The 15,078-nt window shown below is 37.8% G+C and overlaps 1 protein-coding gene across 5 annotated transcripts in view; it reads right to left on the minus strand.

Moving 5' to 3' along the window:
• EXOC6B (exocyst complex component 6B) overlaps positions 1–15,078 on the minus strand; it is a 611,818-nt gene that overhangs the window by 521,155 nt on the left and 75,585 nt on the right. For all 5 annotated transcript variants that reach the window (XM_030310833.1, XM_030310832.1, XM_032592666.1 and 2 more), the window contains exon 2: positions 56–221. In XM_030310833.1, the coding sequence (XP_030166693.1) occupies positions 56–221 (166 nt within the window). The remainder of the gene's footprint in view (positions 1–55; positions 222–15,078) is intronic.

Raw genomic sequence — 15,078 nt, forward strand, 5'->3', positions numbered from 1 at the left:
CTAATCAAAACCCCAGCATAGGACAGAAAATTAGTCTCTCTTAGAGTCTCCTTACTTTGAGTTTCTGGGCTTCTCCTCTCACTTTCAACAGTTCAGTTATAGAGTCCACAAAGCCCTGGTAATGAAAGTTGCACATTTTCTCAATTTCTCGGTCATGATTACGGATGCGAGTTTCAAGCTTCTCCATGAATCGTCCATGTTCTTCACCATCATAGACAGACCTTTAAAAAAAAAAATTGTATGAAGATTACACCAGATTTACTTCTAAGAAACAGAAACAGAATTATAAACCCAGAAGCAAATTTATGTGGAAATTTCATACTGAAGGTACATTAACCACAGAGTAATCCAATTATATTAATATTGACCCAATTCTAGATGAGCGGTTTTTTAAGGAAAATAGAAATTCTGCTTCCTATTCATTGAAAAATATTTAAATGTGACAATATTCATCACAGAATTATCATCATAAAGTGAAAGAACTGAATTGCAATTCCTTTGCACTTTCCTTTCTGAAACTTACCTAGAAAAACTCAATTTTGAGTAAAGCCAAATATTCAATTACTCCACGACTATACCCAAGAAGCTGATGCCGCCGGAGAAAAACACAGCTGAGCTGGGTACTCAGGTTAGCAATATAATCCCAAATCTAAACTGGGCACTCAATACATGCTGCTAGATAATACTCCTAAATCTATTCCCCCCTACCACCATCACCACCACAACATCACTTTGTATTCTCCAAAATAACTATGTGTAAGAAACTTACTTTCCCCTCTCTTCAAATGTCCATCCCCTCACTCTCAGCTGCTGACTTGACCACACACTTCACAGGAAAAAGAGAGAAATATTTCTCTTTTTCCCACTAAAATGAACGAACCTTCTTACCTCTCACTCTGTCCACTTTCCCGTAACAAAGGAAAAACTGTTTCCAGCTCTTATCTGTCAATCTTTGTTGATCAAGAACTTTATACCTTTAATTATTTCCTTTTATCCATTCCTTACACCATACATTTCCCCACTCTACTAAACCATTCTCGTGGGTATATAAACAGGACCTTAAGAAACTGTCCTTACCTATACATTTCTCTCCATCTTATTTCTCTGCTCCCCTTCCAGTAAAACTCCTTTCCCCTTCCTCACCTCCCAATAGTCAGCATTCATCATGCTCCACTTAATAGCAGCATTTGCTGTAACGTGATACACTCACCCTTCTTGAAACAATCTTTTCTCTAGAATTCCGTGATACCACAATAGTGTGGTTTTTTTTTATCCTTTCACTAACATGCCTTCTCAATCTCCTTTCTGGACTCCTCCTCTCTATTCTTTTTCTAAATATTCTAAAACAACTTATCTTTTCTACCTATGCTCTTTTACCAAGCAATGTCATCCCATGCCATGGCTTTAAAATACCCTGTACATAATAATGACTTCCTAATCCACACCTGTAATTCAGACCACTGCACTGAGCACTAGACTCAAATACCCGGCTACCATTTAACAATCACAACTGGACTTTTAAAAACCATCTCAAATTTAAAAATCATCTATCACCAAACTATCTCCACTCTCCAACCTGTTCCTCCCCCAAATCTTCCCACCATTCACCCGCCTCACCACAACTAATAGCACTCTCCAGTTACCGAAGTCCAAAATCCAAACGCAGGAATTACTCCCAATCCACCTCTTTCTATCACGCACCCTATCCAATTGATCAAGAAGTCCTAACAATCCAACCTCCAAAACATATCTTAATAGTGGACTGCATCCCATTATTTCCACTAAAACTCTAGTCCAAATCTATATCATTGGCACACTACTAATAGCCTTCCAAAAGTCTCCATCTCCCCATCTCCCCATCTGCCTGCCTGTATTCAGACACCCTCCACACAGCAGTTAAAGTAATCTTTATAAAGCAGTAATTCATATGTTATCCTTCTGCTTTACCAAAGAAATAAAAATTTGGAAAATTCATTAAATTGTTTTGAACCTGTTAACACTAGTCTGGAAAATGTATGGTCTTTACATTTTATTGATTTAACTTGAAAGTGGAAGTTAATTGTAGAAAGAAAAAGAAAATGGCTTCTCTTTACCAAAGGAATAAAAATCTTAAATCCTTACCACAACCTATAAGATCCTACACAATCCAGACTCTGATTATCTCTCCAACCTCATTCCTCTCTAGTTCCCACCCCTCGCTTCCCTCCATCCCCTATGTTCTAGCTACAATGGCCTTTTTTGTTGTTTTTAAGGCTTTTCTTCCCTGAAGAATTTTGTTTTTGCTGTTCTCATGTTAGTAATGCTCATTCTCTGAATCTTCAAACAACTCTCTCATTCTCATCATCCATGGTTTGTTGTCTATCTCTCCCCCCAAACCCATCCCAATTAGATTATAAGCTCCAGGGCAAGAACTTTGTCTGCCATATTCACCACTGTACCTCTACAAACAGTGCGAAATAGGTGGTAGGCAATGAGTAAACATTCATTCATTGTTGACTAAATGAATGAGTAATACTATCTCTAAAACCTCTTCGACATCTGACATTTGTTTAACAAATACATGTGTATTCATTACCAACATTTTCACATTCTAGAATCATTTGTGGGTGCCAGATCATGACCCTCATCTTGCATACTCTCCTCAGCAGATCAGTTCCACTGCCCAAAACTCAGCAGTAACTACAGATAATACATATACAAGTTTGGCTTCCACTAAAAATTCTAAACACTTACTGCAGAAAACCCAGAGCAATCTATATTCATTCTCCTTCTTTTGAAATAAAGAGGAGAGATCTTCAAATAAATTATAAACAATCCCCATGCTGACAATTAAGACACAATACAGAGGGGCACCTGGGTGGCTCAGTTGGCTGAGCGTCCAACTTTGGCTCAGTTCATGATCTCGCAGTCTGTGAGTTCGAGCCCCGCATCACGCTCGGTGCTGACAGCCTGTTTTGGATTCTGTGTCTCCCTCTCTCTCTGCCCCTCCCCCACTCACACTCTGTCTCTCTCTCCTTCAAAAATAAACATTAAAAAAAAAAGACACAATATAGAAGAACCACTTGCCTGAAGGAGCTATTTGAAATATGAACACAAGACATAATCTACCATTGACATTTCAACTAACTTCAAATAAACATAAATTTCTCCTTCCAAAAGGAAAGAAAAGAGAGGTTACCATGTGAAGATACTAATATTCCTTGCCACTCATAGAAAAGCAATAACCAGTAAAAATGTATCAGTCTAAATGAAATGAGCAGAAAGTATTCAATATTAGACAACTCTTTGTTTTCAAATTCAGTTATAGCTTGACCTAGTAATACTGTTAAGTAGCACATCTACTTCCTTCTACTATGTACAATCTCTTCTTTTTTTTCCTTTCCAGTATCTATATTAATATCACAAAAGACAACTCAAGGAGAAGAAAATCCCCAAATTAAGAAATTCATAACATGTCAATAATGCCTCCCTAGTTCCCTGAACTTCCTATAAAATAATATAAATCAAAGAAAGAAAGGTAGATTTTCGTTGCCTGACTGTGTAGCCTTGGTTTTAGCAATGCAACTAAGCAGCCAACTCAGTTTCTCTGACCCTCAGCTTTCTCATTTAGGAAATAGAAGGCAATCAATTACAAATTCTCTTAAGTATCAGCCTACTTTCTACAATTAACTTCCACTTTCAAGTTAAGTCAATAAAATGTAAAGATCATACATTTTCCAGAATAGTGTTAACAGGTTCAAAACAATTTAATGAATTTTCTACATCCTTATCACTTAGCCCCTACCTATTTCTCCTATTTTACAGCCTTTATGATTCTACTATTCTCTTTAATTATAATAATGTTGAATAACATCAAAGGTTTACAGTGGATCCCTTGAGTATCTTGAGAGTTTAAAAAGTTAGAATAAACATAAAACCCACATATTTAAAACAGGGGTGTTGAACTATATTTAATAAACTTGTGTTCAATGGGTATGTTTCAAGAAATCCACATTTTCCAGATTTTATGTGTGTATAGGGAGAAGCACATATATGTAATTTTGGGGGAAACTGATCCATAGCTTCCATCTGGTTAACAAAGAGGTTAAAAATCACTGATTTAAAGGTTTTGCTTCAAATTGCCCAGCACAGGAAAAGGCAATTATAGATCACTACTTAACAATTCAATTTCTACCAGCATTTCAAGTGTATCTGAGCCTTACTCAGTACTAACCAACATTATCTATCAGATATAAAATGTTAAAAGCAAAAATAAACAAGTCTTATATTCTGGAAAGATTATAGACCTACGAAAGTTAACCTAATATTTGCAGTCAACAGTGCACTTGAACAAAGAGTAGCTTCCCCACCCCCCCAACCCCAAATAAATGACTTAAACTAGAGAAAGACTGCCATCTAGTGATGACCCATTTCTAATATTCCTTGAAACTTTTGACTTGTTGTGTCCAAGTAAGAGACTGCTTAAAAATCTAAAACCTGTATTCTATAATACCTCCTGGCCAATGACTTATAACTAGTTATTAAATGATACTTTATATAAAGCACTCTAATATTTAAATTTCCATTTCTAATATAAAGCAGGATTTACAGAAAAGCTATATGCTTTTAACGTATCGGTGCCACAGGTGTGCCACAGTTAAATAAGACTATGAAATAAACAAACTGCACCACTGCATTATTTGTCATAAGCCAAAGAATACTCTAGTACCTAGTAAAAGAGAAACAAGAAATGCTTAGGAATTAACAAGTTTTTATAGCCTAAATTTTGAGTCAACCACATAAATGCTGCCTTGTAGAGTCTAATTTCACCAAAAAAAGTACCCAATACACAAAAAACAACCACATAAACACATACACACAAACACACGTGCACACACACACCGGTTTTTGCAAAAAGTAACATGTTTTATCCTAGTGGCTATATCTGATGCATACTTTCAAACATCCCACCTAGATTTCATGGGCATTTTAAGAGACAGATTTTAACTGCTAAAATGGCACTTCAGGAATTCTATTCAACAAATACTTATCATTCCTCTGTAACAAATCATTACAGGATTATATCATTTGCTACAGCCTGTATCAGCTCTAATCTGTTTGTCCAAAGAGGAAAATAATGTTATGAGCATATGTTATCTCATTTAAATCCTTTGCTCCTTATAAATTAGACATAATTCCCATCTTATAAATGAAGAACTTGAACCCAAGGAGATGAAGCAACTTGCCAAATTCACACAGCTAGGAAGTGTCCTCTGTAGTACATTGGTCTGTCCAGCAAAGAAAGTAAAATGGTTCCATGAACCTCTAAAATTTCAGAGTTGAAAGAGGTCTTAGAGACAGAATACAAAGCTATTATTGTACAATGGAGGAAACTGAGGCTAAGGAAAGTAAAAATGCCATAATGAAAATTGCATTGCTTGCTACTGATACATCTGGAACTGACTCCCAAAGAAAACACAATTAGGAAAAGCTCATGCTGGACACAATGCTTCAGGGGTTTAAAAACAAAGACACAGGGCGCGTGGGTGGTTTGGCCAGTTAAGCGAACAACTTCAGCTCAGGTCATGATCTAGCAGTTGGGTTCAAACCCAGCGACAGGCTCTGTGCTGACAGCTCAGAGCCCAGAGCCTGCTTCGGATTCTGTGTCTCCCCCTTCTGCTGCCCCTCCTCCGCTTGCACTGTCTCTCCCTCTCAAAAATGGATCAACATTAAAAAAAAAAAAAAAAAGAAAAAGACACACATGCATGCGCGCGCGCTCTCTCTCTCTCTCTCTCACACACACTTCTACTTCAGGATGAGTCCGTTGCCTATTAGTTGTGCCTACACAAAAGCTATTCCATTCTTCTTCCTGTTGGAAGAGCCCCAATTTGTTCTGGTGTTTCACCTTCCCATCCTACTCCAAGAGGTAAGTACAAACTAATCCGTAAACCAATCATGGTTATTCCATTCCCCATGTCAGTGACCAGTTAATAGGTGACACAACTCGCACCAATGAGAAATAAAGAAAAGTCTCAAAGTGAAGATCCAAGAAGACGTTTTTTTCCTGAAGGATGCAGGAAAAGAAACTGCTTTTCCTACTTCAGACACTGTCCAATACAATGTGTGGGGATGCAGCAAACATCCCAAGGTGAGAGGAGACAGCCCCAACAATCTGAGGATGGCAAGGGGGAAAGCATGAAAAACACCTGGGTCCTTGATGATGAACCAATGCTGAAACAGTCCTATTTCCCAACTTCAGAGTACATGAGTTAATAAATTTCCTATTTTAAGGGCAATTTCCAATTTTTAGGAAATTGCTTATTTCCACTTTCCCTCAATATTCTATTACTTGCAAAGGAGAGTATCCTAAATGCACAACATTGTTCAGTCTTCAAAGGTAGTAGGTAAATCAAAGAAAAAGCCAACAGTGAATCAAAGTCTACACAATGCTAAGGAATCCTGTTCCCAGGACTGCTAGACTGCTTTCCCCATTTTCTTCCAGTTAAGAGTTAACTCCCATTCACTCCTCAAATCTCAGCTCGCACCTTAATTTTTCTAGGAAACTTTCTCTAGTTCCAGAGACTCTGTGTTCCTCCTTTCTTATGAATGCCATCACAGAATTTATTAAACTACATTCTGATTGCCCATTCACTTGTCAATTTCTCTTACTAGTTCTTACTAGAACATTAATTTCCTGTGGGCAGAGATTGTGTCTTGCCCATTTTATCTCCAGCTTCTAGCACCGAGCCTGGCCCGGAGGAGAGCCTCCATGTATGCTAAAGATGGAGAAATGGAAGGAATGGTAGGAGACTAAGATGTAGGTTTCTTTTATTATTATTTCAAGTTTTTATTTAAATTCTAGTTAGTTAACATAAATGGTAAAATTGGTTTCACGTGCAGAATGATTCATCACCTACACATAACATCCAGTACTCATTACAAAATGGTGCCCTCCTTAGTACCCACCACCCATTTAGCCATTCCCCAGCCCACCTCCCTCCATCACCCCTCAGTTTGGTCTATATATTTAAGAGTCTCTTGGGGTGCCTTGGTGGCTCAGTCGATTGAGCATCTGACTCTTGATTTCAGCTCAGGTCACGATCCCAGGGTCATGGAATTGAGACCCGTGTTGGGCTCCACACTGAGCATGGAGCCTGCTTATGATTCTCTCTTTCTCTTTCTCTCTCTCCCCCTCCCCTGCTCATGTTCTCTCTAAAAAAAAAGTTTGGGGGCACCTGGGTGGCTCACTTAAGCGTCCAACTCTTGATTTCGGCTCAGGGCATGATCTCGCAGTTTGTGGGTTCAAGGCCCCCCCAGGCTTCACACTGACAGTGGAGAGCCTGCTTGGGATTCTCTCTCTCTCTCTCTCTCTCTCTCTCTCTCTCTCTCTCTCACTCGCTTGCTCTTTCTCTTTCAATCTTTCTCTCTGCCATCAAAAATAAATAAATAAACCTTGAAAAATATAAATAAAAATAAAAAAGTTTCCTATGGTTTGCTTCCCTCTCTTTTTTTCCCCGTTCCCCTCTGTTCATCTGTTGTTTCTTAAATTCCACATATGAATGAAATCATATGGTATTTGTCTTCCCCTCATTAACTTACTTTGCTTAGCATAATACACTCTAGCTCCATCCATGTTATTGCAAATGGTAAGATTTCATTCTTTTTGATGGCTGAGTAATATTTCAGTGTGTGTGTGTGTGTGTGTGTGTGTGTGTGTGTGTGTGTGTGTGTGTACACACACCACATCTTCTTTATCCATTTATCAGTCAATGGACATTTGGGCTCTTCCCATAATTTGGCTATTGTTGAGAATCCTGCAATACACATCAGGTGCATGTGCCCCTCTGAATCAGTATTTTTGTATCCTTTGGATAAATACCTAGAAGTGCAATTGCTGGGTCATAGGCTAGTTCTATTTTTAACTTCTTGAGGAACCTCCATACTGTCTCCCACAGTGGCTACACCAATTTGCACTCCCATCAAAAATGTAGGAGGCTTCCCCTTTCTCCACATCCTCACCAACATGTGTTTTTTCCTACGTTTTTCATTTTAGCCATTTTGACAGGTGAGTAAGGTGGTGTCTCATCATGGTTTTGATTTGTATTTCCCTGATGATGAGCAATGTTGAGCATCTTTTCATGTGTCTATTAGCCATTTGGATATCTTCTTTGGAGAAATGTCTGTTCATGTCTTCTGCCCATTTCTAAACTGAATTGTTTATTTTGGGGTGTTGAGTTTGATAAGTTCTTTATAGATTTTGGATACTAACTAACCCTTTATCAGATATGCCATTTGCAAATATCTTCTCCCATTTCGAAGGCTGTCTTTTAGCTTTGTTATTTCCTTCACTGTGCAGAAGGTTTTTATCCTGATGAAGTCTCAGTAGTTCATTTTTGCTTTTGTTCCCCTTGCTTCTGGAGATGTGTCTAGTAAGAAGTTGCTATGGCCGAGGTCAAAGAAGTTGCTGCCTGTGTTCTCCCAGGATTTTGATTGTTTCCTGTCTCACATTTAGGTCTTTCATCCACTTTGAACTTATTTTTGTGTATGGTGTAAGAAAGTGGCCCAGTTTCATTCTTCTGCATATTGCTGTCCAGTCTTCCCAATACCATTTGTTGAAGAGACCATCTTTTTTCCATTGGATATCATTTCCTGCTTTGTCAAAGATTAGTTGACCATAAGATGTGGGTTTCTGATTATCTCAAAGACAGTTGAATAATATCACATCAAACAAAGTTTAGCTGTTGAAATGTTTTCAGAACCAAGGAGAACTTTAAGACACAAAGACTGAACATTTTTCTTTTTGTTTTGATTAATCCAAGAAAAAAATCCAGAATTTATTCTGGTCTTTTCTTTTTCATATATTTTTTTTTAACTTGTGTCATGGTTTTTAGTCTTGAAACATTTTCTTCTCATTAAGCTCCATAAAAGCATCATTAGTATTTTTGTTTATTCCAAAAGTTAAAAATAAAGTGGAAAAACAGATTTGAGCATGATGTTGAAAGAGAAACTACAGAAGGTCAAGTGGAGTTTAAAGTTCCTTCCTCTTCTTCAGTTCATCTATCACTTTAATTCAGACCTTTACTATGGTAATGTGGATGCTCAGAGTATATAAAGGTGAAAGTAGATCACTGTATATTATCATCAAGGACAGGGGAAGCACATACTAGTTAAGGAAGTCTTAACTGAAGACTACACCCAAATGTCCTTGCACTGCCACAGGAGATCAAACACATTTAAATCCTTCTTCCACCCTACAGATACCAAGGTATACAACTGGCTTCACCAAAACAGTCCATGCAACCAAAAGAATGTTGTGATGGAGATCTCCTTCAAGGCGGAAAGGGGACCCCACACAGGATGGATTTTTTGATGGTATTTTCAGAGAGATAAAAACAGGGTGGAGAAATGTTAACTAGCACCTAGCTAAAGAGCTTACTAAAAATCTGGTATTGGCTAAATAGCACGGCAAAGTGGAGAAGGGGAAATTGTCACAAAACATCTGTCAAATCAACAACAGCCTATTGGAAAATAAACTAATGAAAGCAAGGAAACAGAGACCACCATAACTGCTACTGTGACAGCCACACTGTTAAGGACAATCTATATCTCTATCTACCCTTAAACGTGTACCTTCCTATCTCAATGGAATAGATATCACAGCTCAATCTAAGACTAATTCTGTTCTAAAAACTCTCATTTCTCCTCCACTCCAGGAATGCTCCATCAATACTTCTTTTTATTTCTGTACTTTCAAATGTTTCATCCCTATGGACTTCTTTCTCTAAAACATTCCCCCCCTCTTAAACCAACATAGCCCCATGGCACCTGGGTGGCTCAGCTGGTCAGGCATTGGATTCAGTCTCAGTTCAGATCTTGATTTCAAGGCCATGAGTTCAAGCCCCACACTGGGCTCTGCACTGGGCATGGAGCCTACTTAAAAACAACAACAACAGCATAGCCCCCTTTTTACTCTTTTTTAAACAAATACTGTTAAATTAAAATTTCTGTTCTGATAATTTGCCTTCTGACATCCTTTCTCTTACTCTTTCTCCTCCCATAGCTAAGATTCTTAAAAGACCAATCTATACCCACTGCCTCCATTTCCTCAAACTGGACTTGCTCTTTGACCCAGTTGTAACTTCTTTCTTACCCACATCACCCTAATGAACCGATTCTTGCTAAAATCAAAAAAAAAAAAAAGCCTGTCAAATAAAATATTCATTCTTCAGTTCATCATTTACTTGACTCCTCTTTTGTATGTGCCACCGCTAACCATTCCCTCTCCCTTATTTTTTTTTTTTTTGAAGATTTTATTTTTAAGTAATCTCTACACCCAACAAAGGGCTCAAACCTACAATCCTGAGATCAACAGTCACATGCTCTACTGACTCGGCCAGCCACATGCCCCTCCCTCTCTCTTAAAGATCTACTCTCAAGGCTTCCATGACATTTCCCTTTTCAGTCTCCACTAATTCTTCTTCCTTCTGGACCTCAACACCTGCTTGGGCTTCATCTCCTCTCACTCTCGCACAAACTCACTCAGAGATATCATAAATACTTCAGTTTTCACTATTAAACACCTTTGACTCCCAAAGCAATAACACCAGGGCATACCTCTGTCAAATCCTGTAAACCCGAATATCCAACCACCATTCATCCTCAAAAACATCTCAAACTGCACGTGTCAAAAGTCGAAATCATTAGCTTGCCACCCAAACCTCCAATTCCCTCCTACAGTCACCATCTCTAATTGAAGATACCACCACCCACCCAAACTAGAAATACGTAAGTTAACCTGGACTCCTCACCCCACCTCACGCCTCCTTCCAACTACTCAATCACCAAGACTAATTCTGATTCCATAATATCACTTCCATGCTTTTCTTCCTCCCTATCCCCCCCTGCTACTGCCCCGGCTCATGTCCTCATTATCTCTCTTAACAACCGTTTGACCTCCCTCCTTATTTCCCTAACAATCTTTGTTTGATACTTCTTTCGCAGTAATCTTCTTTAAATGAAATGTGATCATGAAACACACTCACTCCCTTTTAGAATTAAGACCTGCCTCAAAATCAAGTCCAAGTCCGTAACACAATATATAAGCCCTCTCCAGGTGTAGACTTATCTCTGAACACTCTCCACATTCTCTCTACAACTCCACTCGAAGTTCCTTGAGTGTACTCGGCAGTCGCTCTGCCCAGAATCTTATCATCACTTTACCTGGCAAACTCCTACTCATCCTTCAAGCTTCAGCTCAAAACTCACTTCTATAAAACCTCCTTCCTTACTACAACTACCATAACCTGGCATAGAAGATTCCCTCCTTCCCAACGAGGTAGAACCTAACTAACTTTTCATAAAACCAGAGAAAATTTAAGCCTGCACTGTCAGGAGGCATTTACACCAAACAGAATTGTGAGTTCATTCTTTGAAGATTCATACTGAAGGTTTTACTTTTCTCCTACTTACTGATATGCTGACATTAGGCATTTTTTCCCACAAGAAGTCAATTTCTTCTATAATAAAAATCCATTGCAGTATGTAATAATCCAGTTTATTAAGGAATACATTTAAAAATCTATTTATATTGTCTTCATCATATGAGGACTTTAAGATACAAAACAGATAACCAGAAGGGAAGGAAAGCAAAAAATAATATAAAAACAGGGAGGAGGACAAAACATAAGAGATTCTTAAATATGGAGAACAAACAGAGGGTTGCTGGAGGGATTGTGGGAGGGGGGATGGGCTAAATGGGTAAGGGGCATTGAGGAATCTACTCCTGAAATCATTATTGTACTATATGCTCACTAACTTGGATATAAATTGTAAAAATAAGTCAAATAATAAATAAATAAATAAATAAATAAATAAATAAATAAATAAATTTATAAAAATGAAGAAATGGGGCACCTGGGTGGCTCAGTCAGTTAAGCATCTGACTTTGACTCAGATCATGATCTCACAGCCCGTGAGTTCGAGCCCCGTTTCGGGCTCTGTGCTGACAGCTCAGAGCCTGGAGCCTCTGTGTCTACCTCTCTCTCTCTGCCCCTCCCCCTCCCAAAAATAAACAAACATTAAAAAATGTTTTGTTTTGTTTTTTTTATGAAGAAACAAAATCTGTTGAAGCACCTAGCCCTATCATTGATAATCAATTGATACAGGACAAGAAGTACTCCTTAATAGCCACAGCATCCTCATTTAACACCCCATTTACACCCTTATTTTGACACTGTAAATTTAAACTGGCCTTGAACTTATGAAACCATGTGTGGTTTGAGAAGTACTATCATCTTGCTTTGCCTTAAAGTTCTTCAACAAATGCTTAGTATTATTCTAGAAATGAATGGGCACCGCCACTAATAACATTTACTGATGGAAAGCTGAATCAATACTCTTCTGTTCTGAAATGTTTATTTGTTCATATTTTTGAGAGAGTACTACACTGAGCACTCTACATCATGATGGTTTATTTATCTGTCTATCTTCCCTATAGGACCTTGCGTTCCTTGAGGGTTTACTCCTGGAACAACGCCTGTATCCCACAGAGAAGGCATTATAGAGTGACAAAGGGTCTAAAGCAGTGCCTGAAATATGTTTCAACATTTAAACTTTCTCCAAAGACAAGCCTAGAGTTAATAATAAACATTCTTACTTTAAAAAAGTAAGTTCAAGTTCTAGCGGCACAAATAGTTTGTACTTCAGCTAAAATGCAAAATAGAAAAAGAAGGAATCGGAGGAAGAAAAAAGGAACTTAGAAAGTTCAAGGAAATCTATTGTAGAAGAAGAGAAGTGTCTGGGAATAATTTGTTATTTCCCCAGCTCTCCTCTAACCTTCTCTGGAAGCTAGGAGAAAGATGATTAAACAGCAACAAGACCTGACTCTGAAGGGAACTGGTGTTTCTGGCCCTTTTTTTGCCAACAGAAAGGGGGGGGGGGGGTGACAGCAGTCCCTAAGGGCTTTTAGAAAAAATTGCTTCCAGGTGGAAATTTTTTATGGTACTGTGCAGCCTGGAGCCATTTTTTGCTTTCCTTCTTAACTACTGATGATTAAACCATGGACAATCAGGCTACAACAATGGAAACAGTTAGATAACTCCCAAACATCATGGTTATATGCTCAAAATTACCAAGTTAACTCTCAAAGGAGAGAAAAAAATATGTTGGCAAAGTCCTTTTTTATAAGGGGGAGAGGGGGGTACAGTCTGTTAAAGATTTGTATTTGGGAGAACATAAAAGTAGTCAAGAACTCTGTATCATAATGATAACCATCAGTCTCATACCAAGACTAGACACTGTAATGTACAGTCATGAAGAGCTGAACAAAGAGCGATGTTAAATGTCCTGTTATTTAGCAATTTTTCATCATTTCAAACTGGATTAAGTGTTCTATTAAACAATTATCATACGAGTATGCAGAGAAATCCTATCACGCATCATGGGGGACAGCTAAGTCGATTTACACCTGATCATGGTTCTGAAAAATGTCTGAGGTACACATCTGAGTTTGTAATGATGGCTCAAGAACAGAAGGGGGAAGTTACCTACAGTACCAACAACTCCTAAGAAAAGCACAGAAAATTACAGGCCAGTCATTTGACCACCCAGCAATTGAATCTAGAAAATTTTACTATGCCAATATCACCCATAACATTAAAGGGTAAATCCAGCTCAAAATTATAATAGTAAAAGTAAGCTTTTCAAAAATATATATATACCAGGGTGCCTGGGTGGCTCGTCAGTTAAGCGTCCAACTCTTGATTTTGGCTCGGGTCATGATCTCATGATTTGTGGGATTGAGACCTGCGTCAGGCTCTACGCTGACAGCACGGAGCCTGCTTGGGATTCTCTCTCTCCCTCTCTCTCTCTGAAAATAAATAAACTTAAAAAATGAACTAAAAAGAAATAAATAAAAATATATATATACCAAGGTCTCTGTTGAACATTTTATATACACTACCTTACTTATTGCTCAAAAACAATCCTACTGGAGTAATCACTATCATTTCACACATGAAGCGACCTTTCTGACATTGTCAGTACACAGAAACATTTACCTTTCCCAGGTTGCTACAATGACATAAAGGGTAAGATGAAAGGAAAAGGATGAAGGGGTACAAAGAGGAGATGAGACATAGGATGAGGGCAAGAGGGAGGTAGTGGAAAAATACACCAAAATAATACAAATGTTTGGATAATGCAATTGTGACTTTTTTCTTTCTACTTTTCTGTAACTTTACATTTTCTTTAAATAAACATATATTGTTTCTATCATTAAAAAAAGGAAATGCATTTTTAAAAGTCTAAAATAGTACCTGGTTCACAATAGATAAAGGCTCAATAAAATGTTAACTGAAATAAAAACCACACAAAAACAACCACGTCAGGGTTACTTGGAGTCTAATGTTTAATAATTATCTAAAAATCGAATAAATGTAAAAAATAGAATGAGAATTTCTTCTCACAATCTATCTCCTACAAACCCAAGAAGGAATCACCCACTGGTAAGAATTTTTTTAATTCACTATCTTTTCTACATTCGAACCTTCTCTTCTTATTGATCATAATCTCAAAATGTATTTAAAACATAAATATATATGATATCCTGAAATTCTCAATTTGAAAACTGATGTTAACAGTTTCCTAGGGCCCTTTAATTGCAACTATGAAGTGCACCAATTAATGTTCTTTCATGGGCTTTCAAATGGGAGGGGAACAGAGGAGCCTCAATGGTTATTATGGAACCTTGTTCTACTACTAAGTAATTTGGTTTGTAAATTGGAAAAGTAGGCCATTTTCTGTTGTTTCCTATTCCACTAACAGGACATACAAAGAACTCCCTACTAATATCATCAGGCTATTTACAAAAAAACCTTCATGGTTTAGACAAAAATACATCAGGACACACCCTTCCTCTCCACCATAAGTGCCATGCTTCCATTAGGAATCAATACTCTGTGTGTGTGTGTGTGTGTGTGTGTGTGTGTGTTTCAAAGAAGCATTTGTTTAAGAATATTACAGCCTAATTCATTTTAAAGATTTTTCTTTAATATAAAAAATGTACAGAAAAAAGGAACTTCAGACATGATCCAACCCAAA

The sequence above is a fragment of the Lynx canadensis genome, chromosome A3 (genome assembly GCF_007474595.2).
Source record: "Lynx canadensis isolate LIC74 chromosome A3, mLynCan4.pri.v2, whole genome shotgun sequence".
NCBI classification, from domain to species: domain Eukaryota; kingdom Metazoa; phylum Chordata; class Mammalia; order Carnivora; family Felidae; genus Lynx; species Lynx canadensis.